Source organism: Sander lucioperca, chromosome 7 (genome assembly GCF_008315115.2).
Source record: "Sander lucioperca isolate FBNREF2018 chromosome 7, SLUC_FBN_1.2, whole genome shotgun sequence".
NCBI lineage: Eukaryota > Metazoa > Chordata > Actinopteri > Perciformes > Percidae > Sander > Sander lucioperca.
This window is the reverse complement of record NC_050179.1, coordinates 42080461-42094271: the sequence shown is the minus strand read 5'-3', so window position 1 is coordinate 42094271 and position 13811 is coordinate 42080461. Positions and strand designations below refer to the sequence as shown.

The 13811-nt window shown below is 40.4% G+C and overlaps 1 protein-coding gene across 4 annotated transcripts in view; it reads right to left on the bottom strand.

Moving 5' to 3' along the window:
• ppfibp2b (PPFIA binding protein 2b) overlaps nt 1–13811 on the bottom strand; it is a 112713-nt gene that overhangs the window by 57859 nt on the left and 41043 nt on the right. For all 4 annotated transcript variants that reach the window (XM_036003341.1, XM_036003342.1, XM_036003343.1 and 1 more), the window contains exon 3: nt 12441–12649. In XM_036003341.1, the coding sequence (XP_035859234.1) occupies nt 12441–12649 (209 nt within the window). The remainder of the gene's footprint in view (nt 1–12440; nt 12650–13811) is intronic.

The window sequence follows — 13811 nt, the reverse complement described above, 5'->3', positions numbered from 1 at the left end:
CAACAGAACTAACAACTAACCGAAAATAAGGAGTGCAATGGTTAGCACCCTGGTAGCATTTTCATTAACATACTGTATTACATTTAAAATAAAAGGCATATGAGAATATGCAGCTTTAGCTTGCTAGCCTCTACACAGTGTAAAACATATTGGGAGTAAGCCATACATCTCTCTCTGACCGTCTAAGAACACAGAAAGAAAGAAAAGTCTAAAACCAGCATGTAATCCTTGCAGATCTGTCTGCAGCTAATGTCAGTGAGTTCAGAAGATGTACTGTATACACTGTATACAGACTGGGCAACCTGACACATTAAACATATTAACATACTTTAAACTAAACAAAGAGACAAGGAAACAAGGGGAAAGAATGTGTAAGATCAAAAAACTTACTTTATGCTTTACTGAAACCGTTTGGATTATCTGTCACCAAAGCTATGGCAAAAATGTAGGCTTAGCAGTACTGTTATAGTATGACTTTATTGTCACTCCAGTGAGAGAAGCCAGGAAGTATTTAAAATGTACTGTAATCGCAGATATTAGCATCAGACTGCAGAAGCAGGGCCATTTCAGGGAAATGACAGAGCACTTAAAGGGGCTGATAAAGGAAACCAGGCCAGTCTGTTACTATCGTCATCGCCTGGTGAATTGTGTGGGTATGGAAGGAGACAAGAGAGTGAAAAAGATTTGGGGGCAGAATACGTTTTAGGTTTATCACTTTTGCGGGCATTTCTTTTCAAGACGAACAAAACACGTAGCTCATTTTTTATTTAATAAGCAATTATTAAAGGTACGTAAGAGAACTGACAGTAGTTGAAGGTATACAACACTATATAATAACAATGAATCTTAAATGAAACCATTTGCATAAAGAGATTTGTTTGTCTCTTGAAAGCTGTGCAGTGTTCTAAATGTTTTCCAATGGAAGCGCTAGCAAGTGGAGTGGGTGGGACTCCTAATGACATACAGTGTCTATGAATGCATCCAGGACAGCACCTACTGTAGAGGACTGGATTGGGATTGGGATCCCGTGGGTCCAGCGGGACACAAATCTCACAGGAGTGGGCATTTTTAACGTTGGTCGAGCCAGGTTCTTCTGGTTAAGCACTCCACTAACTTGAATGGGGATAAAATAATTTAATGGTGTGGCTCTTCTAGACTTTCCAAATGGTATTGGACCAAATGGAACAAAATCTGATTGTGATACGATTCATTTTGCATTTAGTGATGCTCAACAAAATGTATCCACTGACATCCAGATGTCTGTTTCACCATGTAAGTCTATAGGAAAAAGTATTTTTGGGCCAAAGGGCATCACGTGAAGGGCCGAGAGTTGCAATTCTACTGTTTAGCCACTATGTTAAGCCACTGTGTTCAATAATATATATTATTGCGGTGCAGGAGGGAACCGATACACAAAAAAAAACTCTAGGACTCTGGCACCTACTTTTAAAGGAATTTTTATTTCTTAAATTTCCTTGTTGCTGTTAAATAAACTGTTTCGTTGTTGAAAACAATGATAATAAAGATCTATTTTCTATTCTATTCTAAATTCAGTGTTGAGTGTTAATTTGATTTGGTCTTGGAGCGTGTGTAACACATTAGCTTAGGTAGACTCTTTATTCACACCACTGTGTCTATAAATCTAATTTAAAAGCTGGTCCAATTCAATTGTATGTCTGTACAGCTTGACAATCAACAATCCCAGTAAGTGTGGGAATTGAATTTGAAGGTGAGTTGGTGGCACTCAGGATCATTTTTCATTTACTGTACCGGCAGATTGAAATATATTTTTCTTGATAGTGTTGAGCATGCTCTAAACATGCTTAATTATGTTACATATGTTGATAACAACAGATAAAAACTGCTGTTACTGATACAGAGTGCATCAAACCATTGTAAAACCACAGGATAAACAGAAGTTTCTGTGCAGTGGGTGGTGGTGGGTACATGGCATGTTACAGCAATAACTGGGCCCTCACTTTGACAGGAAATAAAGACGAAACAGTAAACTAAAGGACTGCATTGCGGGACACACAGGACCCAACACAAATCTCGTGAGAATGCGCATTTTGTTTAGTTTTTTAAAGATAATTTTTTGTGGCATTTCCACCTTTAATGAATAGGACAGTTCTGAAAGGGGGAAGACATGCATGAAATCATCACAGGTAAGACTTGAACACTGGACCTTCTCCATCAAGGTATAGACCTCTACATATGTGCAACTGCTCTACCAACTGAGCTAACCCGGCCACACAGAGAATGCGCATTTTCTAACATTGCTGCGAGTGGGAGCCGGGTGTCCAAAAATAGACAGCAGGTCACAGGATTTAGAAGCACTGCTTTATAGGTTTGCCTAACTCGGTTTTATAAGAAAATAATAAATGCACACAGAGCATCCAGTTGAACACCAGACAAACACTTTATTAACACTCCTTTACTATGTAGATGTATTCTTTGTATATGTATTCTTATGTATGTGTAATAAGAACTGGATACAGTGTTGAGAGTCCTGTTAATTCGTACCCAGAATGCAGCATGACATGACTCAGGCAAAATGTACAGGTCCAAATGTGGATGTACATTGTGTTACTCATTGTATTACCAACTGAAGAAGCCAATTAAAGAGACAAAGAATGCTACGTGCAGTAATTTCAATGGATTTTTAACAGATTTGCATAATAGTTGGCCAGCTATTTGTACTTATGTGAATATGTGTGTGTAAATTCATAGGATAAGTCATTCAGAGAAACATTACTGTAAGTTGATGTGAGCTCTACAATGCTGATGGTACAACATAAGTTTTTTTTTTTAAATATCAGATTTGTATGAAAAAAATTCACTGCATGATAAATTATATTTTTTACTTGTCTGTGTGAGAATTGCCTAGCTTGAAAATGTGGTTTAAAAGTATGGTATCCCTTTGAAAGGGTTGTGAAGGTTAATTTAAAGGTTACTAAATTATATAATGCTATCAAAAATAGAAATGAAAAATAAATCAGCATAGTTTTTATGGTGTTAGAGCTAAATATTCCAAGCCCAATGTAAAGGCATCTGACAAAAGGACAGACTTAGCAGGGCTGATCTATATCTACAATAATCCGCTTATATGACTCCAAGACAACACCAAACCCAGCCCAAACTCAAGACTCTTGTTCCTGAAACCTCATGTCCTAACAACACATGGCAAAATCTCTCTCTGATTGAATCCAGCGGTATCAGACACTGCTTTGTTAACAGTCAGCTGATGGATAACGCTTCTAATCTGATAACACAATCCTTGTGAGGCATGCCTTCACACACACACACACACACACACACACACACACACACACACACACACACACGCACGCACGCACACACACACACACACACACACACACACACACGTTTTTTTCACTATCTTTGTGGGGACCCGTCATTGACATAATGCATTCCCTAGCCCCTTACCCTAACCTTAACCATCACAACTAAATGCCTAACCTTAACCCTTACCCTTACCCTAACCATAACCTAATTCTAACCCTAATCCTAAAACCAAGTCTTAACCCTCAAACAGCCCTTTAAACTTGTGGGGTCCAGCATTTTGGGCCCCACAAGGCTGTGCAGACCCCACAAGTATACTGTATTCCCCGGTTTTTGGACCCCACGAATACAGTAAAACAAGCACACACGCACGCACGCACGCACACACACACACACACACACACACACACACACACACACACACACACACACACACACACACACACAAACAATACCACAAGTTAAGATGCAGCACAGGGAAATTACATCAAAAATCAGTATGCTGCTCGGAAATAATACAGTAAGAAATGCATCAGAGCTGGAACAATACTTTATCTTAGAGACAGAGGAGCTTCCTCTTTTTCATAAAAACATTGCTCTTCTCTTTTTTTCCAAAGAAAATACTGGAAACTCTTTCAAGGCATAAATCCAACATAAGGGATGTATTACAAGGAACAGGGACATCAATTACGAAACAAAATGAAAAATTAAAGACGAAAAAGTCAAATGAAACCTAAGTGCTCACCTTTTTGAGCCAGGAGAAGTGCCTGTAGAAGTCAATGGGAGTCTCCATGCTCCCAGCCCATTGCTGCCCTGCCTGTTTCCTCTGTGTTTTTGTGTGTGTGTGTTTGTGTGTGTGTGTGTGTGTGTGTGTGTGTGTGTGTGTGTGTGTGTGTGTGTGTGTGTGTGTGTCTAAGCACAGCCCACAGACAGGACAAAGTAAGAGTGGATTCTTGAGTTAGCAGACTGCTATAGCATGTGAGCAATGTCATGTAAGTGTGTGTGAATGTGTGTGTGACTGTGATGTTAACAGCTGTGGAGGAGGGCGTTTTACGATCTCTGCTGTCTGAGTGGGACAACTCCCCCGTTTTGTCCCCCTCCTCCTCCAACCCCCTCCTCCTTCAAAATTCTCTCTCTTTTCTTTCTGTTTTTTTCTCTCTCTCTTTCCCTACTTTCTCCAGACTTTATGTTCTCTCCCCTTTCCCACTTATCTTTCTTTTCTCAGACTTCCTGCCTCCTCCACACCCCGTTCTTTTTATCTGTTCTGGTTGGAGTTGTTGCATGTTTTTTTTCTCTTCTCCTCCTTTACCTCCAGTCACTTATCTCTTTCTCCTACTCTCTCTTTTCTTTTTTTCTTGTCTTTCCCTGCTGAGGTCCGTCTGACAGCCAAATGGGCGAGCCCAGAAAGGACGGGTGGGAGGGTTTGTCGTTTTTTCTTCTTTCTCTGTCATCTGTTTGTGTCTGTTGAGTCTTGGCCCATTTTTGCCAGCCCACTCTCTCTCTCTCTCTCTCTCTCTCCTCTCTCTCTCTCCTCTCTCTCTCTCTCTCACACACACACACACACACTAAACCAACAGCATCTGTTGTCCGACACACAAACAAAGCAGCAACAGGCTGCAATGTCAGCACAAACCCAAACCACGCCAGATCTCTCCCACTGGCTTGTGCTTTCTTTTAAATAACTTAGAGTCACAGTGCCGGATGGGACACTACAAAAAAGAATTCAGCACAAGTAAGACTCTCTCTCCCTCCTCCTCCATGTCTCTTTACCTCTCTCTCTCTCTCCCCCCATCTGTCTGTCTTTCTGGGTCTGATCATCTTCATGTTTAAACCCATTGACTCAGTTTTCCAGTTTTTTTTTTCATGAGTTTATGTGCATTGGTGTGTATGTGTGTATGTGTGTGTGTGTGTGTGTGTCTGTGTGTGCATCTCTACTTGATAAAATGAGAAAATGAGTTTGTGTTGTGTTTGTGTGTGTTTTGTACTGTACTGTACACGGATGAGCCCAAATAATAATTCCACATTTGCAGAGCTACAAGGGTTTCTCTGAAGTATATTTCGTCAACTGGTCATTTAGGACAGCGCCCAAAAAGTATGAGCACACCAAAAAAGTATGATCACATGGACTGTACATGCCTGAAGTGCATCAACTACACATACGCATTTACCTAATGTAGCATATACTGTACAGAGCAGAGTGTCCGTTTCGCAGAATGAAGGATTACTGTTCTGTAAAATAATACAGTTGACTTGCTGCAGAGTCGGCAGTAAAAAAAAAAAAAAAAAAACAGCTTTGTGGTCTGATACAAAGACATCTACTACAGTAAATGTACGTTCCCTGGGCAGAAACCAGAAGAAAGGAAAGGACCAGTATGTAGGATTTAGTGGCATCTAGCGGTGAGGTTGCAGATTGCAACCAACTGAACACCCCTTTCCTCAGCCATCCCTTTCCAAGCGTGTATAGTGGAATTCAGGTAATCGAAAAAGACAAAAGACCCTCTCTAGAGCCAGTGTTTGGTTTACCGTTCTGGGCTACTGTAGAAAACTGGAGGTGTAACATGGCAGGCTTCATGGAAGAGGAACTGCTATGTACCTCCCATTTGGACTACTGCAATAGAGTCCTGTCTGGGTTCCCCAGCAAAACCCTAGACAGGCTCCAGTATGTCCAAAACTCTGCCGCCAGGGTACTCACCCACACCAAGACCTGGCAGAACATCACCCCAACCCTCATCCACCTTTAGTGACTCCCAATTAAGTCCCGCATCACATATAAAATCCTCCTTCTCACCTACAAATCCCTCCATGCCCTGGCCCCACAGTACCTCTCCAACCTCTTCCATCCATACACTCCACCCTGAAACCTCCGGTCCTTAGATGCTGGCCTGCTCTCCATTCCCCACACCAGACTCTGTACCTTCGGAGACAGAGCCTTCAGTGTTGCAGCCCCATCCCTCTGGAACAACCTCACTGCAGATATCCAAAATGCTACATCCTGGACATTTTAGAAAAACTCCTGAAACACCCCCTGTTTACCACAGCATTCAACCTCCTTAAGCTTAGCCACAGTAATTCGGTAAAGTGTCCTTAGGTTTCTTGAAAGGCGCTATACAAATAAAAGTTATTATTATTCTTATTATAGATATGAAGGGCTCAATCTAAGCTAACAAAAACAGGATTCTTAGTTTCAGGAGATTATACGCTAATGAAAACACAATAATATTATGTTCCATTTATGCCAATAGATCCCCCTAAATCGTAACAAGGGCACTACTTAAAACATTTTTCTTGATGATTTCTCCACAGGGAAATATATATGATTAAATTATGTTCTATCATGTCCTGTTTCCCTACCACTTGAGACTCTACCCAGACACTGGACAGGAAGAAAGGGCAACGGTCAACAATCGCTCTGTGAGCAGCACCTTAAACGTCAGATCTCTGAGTACTGCCCCCCAGGGGCTGCGACCAGGCCTGGAATTCCCTAATTTTCGGGGCAAGGCCACTTGGCCTTTGGTGTTGTCAATTTTGATGGGGTTGTGCATTGGCACATCAAGATCACTTATTGTATTATTATTGTTGTTGGTTACACAACGTTGTGTTAAATGTCAAAGGCGAATTTATAAACTTTATTTTTAATTATTTATTAGAGATGGATTTCATCATTCTTTTTTTCTTCTTTTTTTTTTTTTTTTTTACATTTGAGCATCACCTCCCTGTTAATAATCGTTTAATTTGATCCTAAATTGTGAAGCACTTTTTAAAGTCAGTTTCAAAATGCATTGTATTACTTTAAATTCACAACACTGTAAACGACTCATTGATCGTCCTTCTGAGGTTTAATATTAATGATACTTGAGATTTCACCGCGATGAGAAACAAAAAAAGAAACAAAAAGAGGGAGGGTAGGCCAGTGACTGTGTGCAACATGCAAGACATCTGCTGTTGAAACAATGTAGGAGCTCAAAAAAGCTGTTGAACTGGATCCTAGATCTGCTTCCCCTTTTCAGTCTCAACCGTCTCAATCACTGTAAACAAAACTCTACACTGTTTTTTGAGCAGAAAACAGCCCTCAGCAACAGCCTCAATCTCATACATCTGAAAGCAGCTGTACAGTATGTCAATGATTTCAGCAGAAAACAAAAGATAAATTCAAATCATTGCATTTGTCATTTGCAAAAACAGAAAAAAAGACCTTCTGACTGAATAGTACATCAAATTCAGTCACGAGGTTGCAAAATGGCTTAAAAACCCAAAACATGTAGAATTCAGTTTGACTTTACCTTTTAACAGTCTTGAGCAATGCAATCTTCTTACAAGAGCGCCTGGCATACCCAATTTACAAACAGACTCATGTCAGAAAGTTGAAGGAGGGTGTCCAAACATGCAGAGTAGCAATGAGAGGGGAGAGTGGTAGTATGCAGTGAAAAAGAAAGGATAAGAGAGAGAGAGAGAGAGAGAGAGAGAGAGAGAGAGAGAGAGGTAACATAGTGAGGGATGAGGTATACAGTTAACGGTTAATACAGGACAGACAGAGGGTGTGAGGGAGGCAGCTCAGTGCAGGAAGTTGATCATAGTCGAGTTGTAATAGTGTCTCTGAGGAAAACGTAATGGAACCCGTCCCAAACCCTCTCCGCTTGTTTTGTTCCCTCCTCCCCTTGCTAGAAAAACACTGCAACTGTAGTTGCAAACGGCACAATATCATAGTAATGAGTAATGAGGATAGCAATGAAAAAATGGTGACTGAGGACTAGGGTTGGGTATCGTTTTTTTTTTTTTCGATACCGGTGCTAAAGCGGTACTTTTAAAACGGTGCCGGTGCCTAAACGGTGCCTGAACCGATACTTTTTAAGAAAGTTAAAAAAAAAGAAGAAAAAAAAGAAGGGTACTAAACAATTTAACATTTAAGAACAACTTGTTTATTACTACGGCCATATGGTCAAAATTAAATGATTTAATAGTAATGTAATAACTATAACTTATAATAAACAATAACTTATTTCACCAGTAAATTGCTGTTGAATGACAAAAACAACCACCAGATGGGAAAAGGGTATTTTACAATAACTTTGAATGCACCGCGAGGCTGTAGGTTACCAGTTTCAGTGAACGCACCGTCTGTGTTTTTCCGACGTCGGCATCAGCTGTGCTGCAGAGCAGACTGTTGCGTCCCGGTGTTGAAATACAGTCACACTTTACACTGTTTAACGTTAGCTGTCAGCATTTTAACCGTGTTTAATCCAGCTGCTAGCTAAAGGTAGGCTAACGTTACCTACTATTGAGTGTAGTGTCAAGTGTCGTGTAGTGTCATTGTCTGGCGAGCGTGAGGTCTTTCTTTCTCGCGGCTGTCACAGTCGCCTCTCTCTGTCACTTCTGACTGAGGAGCAGCAGCGATTTATGAGGACTATGGTTAACTGCTCCTCAGATCTCTGCAGGGTAAATCCATACAGCTAGCTAGATTATCTGTCCAATCTGAGTTTTCTGTTGCATGTCTAAAACAACAAAACAAGTTCCTTCCCGAGGCTTTTTGCAGCCCATGACGATTGTGATTGGTTTAACAGAAATACCAATAAACCACAGCATGTTTTTCTCCCATCCCGGAATGCTGTGTGGACTAGCCAGACCCTCCTCCGTAGCGCTGTGAAGGAAGGTCTGGCAAAGCGAGACTACTCCGCAACCATCTGTGTATGTGAATGGCTTGTATGGGAAGAGGCTGACTGCTTGGCCTATGGAGACGAACGGACAATGCGGGTCATAGCGTCAGGCCGAAAAAGGGGCAAAAATTTGTGTGTCCACCCATGTTTCCATTACTGCCTCCTCCACTACTGTTTATTCTATATTTGTTGTATTTCTATTCTTCTTCAAAAAAATGAAGTAAAAAAAAAACCATGCAAACAGATGTAGAGGCTGGTGTAAGACTGGGACAAAGACCAAATGAGCCCCAAGCTCATCCTCACAGAGACATGCCAACCTACTGCAGCAGAGAATAGCTGTTCTGTAACACAGCAGCTAAATTCCTCTCCTCTCCCTCTGACCCTTCAGCTGACCCCGCCTGACTGTGCCTCTACTAATTGATTTGTTTGATTAAATGTGTGAAGTGATGCAGACCCGGTGTGCAACATCGTTTTAATAAACAAATTCACAAAAAAACAGAAGCATAAAGCTGAATCTCTGTGACCCTAGAATGTCACCTTAGGGGTGTAGATAAATGTAGTTATGAAAGCAGATTTTTGTTTGTGATACTGAACCAGCACTACCTGAAACCAGCCTCCTGCTCTAATTACTGCTTAATGTACACCAGCCTCTCTTTTCTATTGTCTTGAAAGAAGAAAAAAAAAACATTGTGCACTATAAACATAAATATTTCCTGCTGGAAGAAGTCTTTCAACATAAAACAGCTAGTACTTATGATTAGCATGTTGCACATCTGACTCCATTTTTCAGACGCTGTCAACTTCCAACACATCACAAAGGATATACTACACTTATATAACTTGTGCATTAGCAGGCAATCCATCCTGTTCAAAGTGCGAGTGAACTGTTATTAGCTGAGACACGAACACTGAGCATACAGTGTGATTTCTAACCCAGCTGTGTAATCTCTAAGGGCACACATTTAAATTGAGCAGCTTTGTAAACCCATTGACACAGAAATATTCAAACTAGAGAGGTTTGCAAGCTGTATTTTTTATAGCCCTGGTATTGGTGTGACTCTATAAATGGCAATGTAAGTCTGGTTACCAGTCCATCACTTTGGTCCAGACTGAAACATCTCAACAACTATTGAATGGATTGCCATGAATTTTGTTTTTGTTTTTGAAGATCATTTTTTGGGCATTTTAGCCTTTAATAGGCAGGGCAGCTGTAGACAGGTAAGGGGGAGAGAGGTGGAAGACATGCAGCAAATGGCCACAGGTCAGACTCAAACCCTGAGCCGCTGCGTCAAGGACTGAGGCTCCGCACATGGGCGCCCCCTCCCCCAGGTGAGTCACTTAGGCGCCCAATTGCCATGAAATTTTGAACGAATATTCATGTTCCCCTTAGGATGGATTGTAATCACTTTGGTGATCCTCTAAATGTTCCCCTACAGTAGCACCATCATCAAGTCAACATTTCTATTTGTCCAATAATTGGACATATGACAAAATATTTGCAAAACTAACAACTTTCTCATCAGCCTACCTACTAAGCACAAGCATGTTAGCATTGTGATTGCGCGCATAGTCGACAACGGTTCAAGTTCTGCCAGATGTCCCTCACCTTCTGCTTTCTTTGTGTTGCCGTGCTAAACTCTCAAAAAAAATTGGATCGTGCAACATAGCAGGCCTGCTTGGTTCTTTCGGGGAATGATTATAAAGATCTACAAAGAATATCTTTATGGCATTATCTCTCTAACTGGGACGTTTTGGGACCTATTGGGACCACATTCTCATTAGGGGCTGAGCCCCCCTACAGGTCGGATCCTAGAATCGCTCCTGGACAAAATACACACGGCAATACACTGGTAAGAGCAAATTATGTATCCAGCTAATTTATATAGCTCATGTTACTGTATTGTGTGAACAGTTAACTTCATTTAATATTTTATGTGACGTTTTCTTTTGCGGGGTGCAAATATTCCACCAACACACGTTCCTTCCCGAGACCATTTTACAGATCCACCGTCTTTGCGACCGGAGATAAGTGATCGTTGTGATTGGTTTAAAGGAATGCAAACAACACAGACAAACAGTGTTTTTCTCCTATCCAGGGGTGTATGTGAAGATGGGCCAGACCTTACTCCACAGTGCTTTGGAGATAGGTCTGGAAATGCGAGACTGTTGCGCACCAAACAGAACAGAGACACTCTTATTTTAATCAGCAAACTGTCTACACAGGCCACGTTTTGGCCACAAAAACTTTAACTTGATTAAACATGTAAGGCTGTTTTCTTTTGTTGTGCAGTCGTGACGACAGTCATTGTGTATTACACTCTCTGAGCACTGCCAAAATGCCTACAGTGACCTACAGTACAATCAATACTTTGCCTAGCGCATAGACAGATGAAACACTGAAGCTGCAGCTCCACTAACGCGTTGCTCATGCTACACCTCCTGGGTGGACACGTGCAAGTCTTGTTAAAACAAAAACTTCTTTTAACTGTGAACAGTTATTACTGCCCCTTAATGAGTAAACAGAGGCAAAGGCGCCAACTCTGTGGGTGCCTAGGGACATTTAGGACTAGCCTATTAAGCTTTTTTTCTCTTACTCAATAAGGGGTTATACAAAGCTCTCTACCTATATGCTATATGGCTGTAAAAGACCACCCAACATCTTATCTTATCTTATAAGCTAATGAGGAGGGTATTTGTTAAGGCACACCTACATTGTCTTTTTTGTTTTTTATAATAAAAGTTCACAACTGAGTTTAAGTGTTGTGTTCAAATGTGATTTCATAAACAATCCAGGCAGAGTTGTACTACACAAAAATACGTATTACTGTAGTACCATTATGCATTTATTAGGTTTCTGAGGGTTTCCAACAGTGGTTTTAAACAGCATCAGAATAAATTATAATATGTTTATAAAATGTGATATTAGCCTCATTAGCCTTCAGGGGAAATGATAGAAAACTGAAGAAGAAAAAAACACACCATGCAGCTAAGGCCACATATTTAATGAGTAAGCCAACTTTTTTTAAATTGCCATTTAAAAACTTCATTGATAACGAGATTAGGTGTGTCAGGATTACAAATACATGCAAACTCTTCAAGAGAACTGTGGTTCACTGAGAGTCTAAACAGAATCTGCAACTAGAGAAAACAACAAAACACAATGTTTCATAAGGAATAGGGAAACAGTTCCTCATGCTTGAAAAGCATGAAAAAAATTATCCGAGCAGAATCCACGTCAAAAAAGCCCAGACAATCCATCATGCTGAAATAATGTTACACAAACTGGAATTACATTCTTTTTGACTGCTCAAAAAGGACAAAACACTACATAAACACATTATGATGATGCAGATAAATTAAGTGTGACATCTGCAGTTGACGTGGCTGCAATTAGATTTTTGAACACTACAATGCAGAAGACAAATTGCATCTTAAGACTACAAATAAGACAACACTGATTTGAAGCTTAGCACACAATGTACTCACAGTTCCACTCTGTAGCCAGTCTATGAGAATATGTGCTGTTTCTGTAGGTAATTGTGCTCTGAGACTTTCTCTCTCATCCTGGTTGGGTTGGAGCTCCAAGGCAAGTTTGAGGTCCTCAGCTAACTGAACGACCTGCAGAGGACCAGCGCTGATGGGAGAACTCCGGTCATACATGCTGTTAGAAAACTCCACCGCTGCTGCTTTCGAACCTGGACAGAGGGCGGAAGGGGAGAGGAGAGACAATGACTTACTTAAAGAAAGATTATTTATATCATTATTCAAAACTAAAACGTGACTGCAATACAAAACTAATCTGTTAGGTATATTACCTACTATCTAGTAAGCCACTCCACCCCAAGAGGACCGAGAACAGGGCTTTGGAAACTAAGAAAGCAGAATCTATTTAGGGCCATACATCCTCCTGAATATTTCCAAAATGTCCATGTGTCACCTGGATCAGTTCCCTGGCACCCACACACACACACACACACACACATCTGGATGCACTCAAATAATTGTGACTCTGAAAAACAGCCACACATTAAAGTCCCTCCACAGAGTATTTGGAGTCCAAAGATAATGAACAGCATATAATGAAAACATCTGCTTGAATGTCTTATTCCAGAGAGCAACATAGCCTCAGAGTTGAAGAACTGAAAGCTATAAATCAAAGGAAGTATAAGAAAAAAAGGTCACATCTAATCCATGGGGTTATCACTGTACAGCTTAAATAGTCCAAAGCAACACTTTACATTTACAAACATTGTAATTTCCCCTTGCAGGATTAATAAAGTATACATTATTATTATTATTATTGTTATTATTATTATTATTATTATTGTTATTATTATTATTATTATTATTAAAGCTATTATATATATTATATATATATATATATGACCTCATATGAAGGATATAGGATATGAAGAAACCTTGAGTTCAATAAGAGCAGAGAGGGTCTCATAAGATGAAGTATTACCAGTGACAGTGAGACATTGTGCACTAACTCACTGCTGCATTTACTGCACATTATATTAACAAATAACTTTAGACTGGTTGAGGGGAAGTGAACATGAGCATGTACAATATAAATATAGAAACAAACAGAACATGAACACATTCATCTCGCCATACATCCATGCAGTGTGTGTGGGCCAGAGCACAAAACATTATTCACACGCTGTCAAGTCATTGGACCGTAATTGCTTAGTTAGTTGCATAAAATACTAAGAGCAGCAATGGCAAAAAATATAGACTATATCCTTGACGTTCCACTTCCGGGATTGCTCCGGTGCCGCAGGAAATTCCGCTGGATGCATGTATTTTCACTGAAGTCCAGTTCCTTCCGCTTTCTTTGTGTTGGAATTTTAA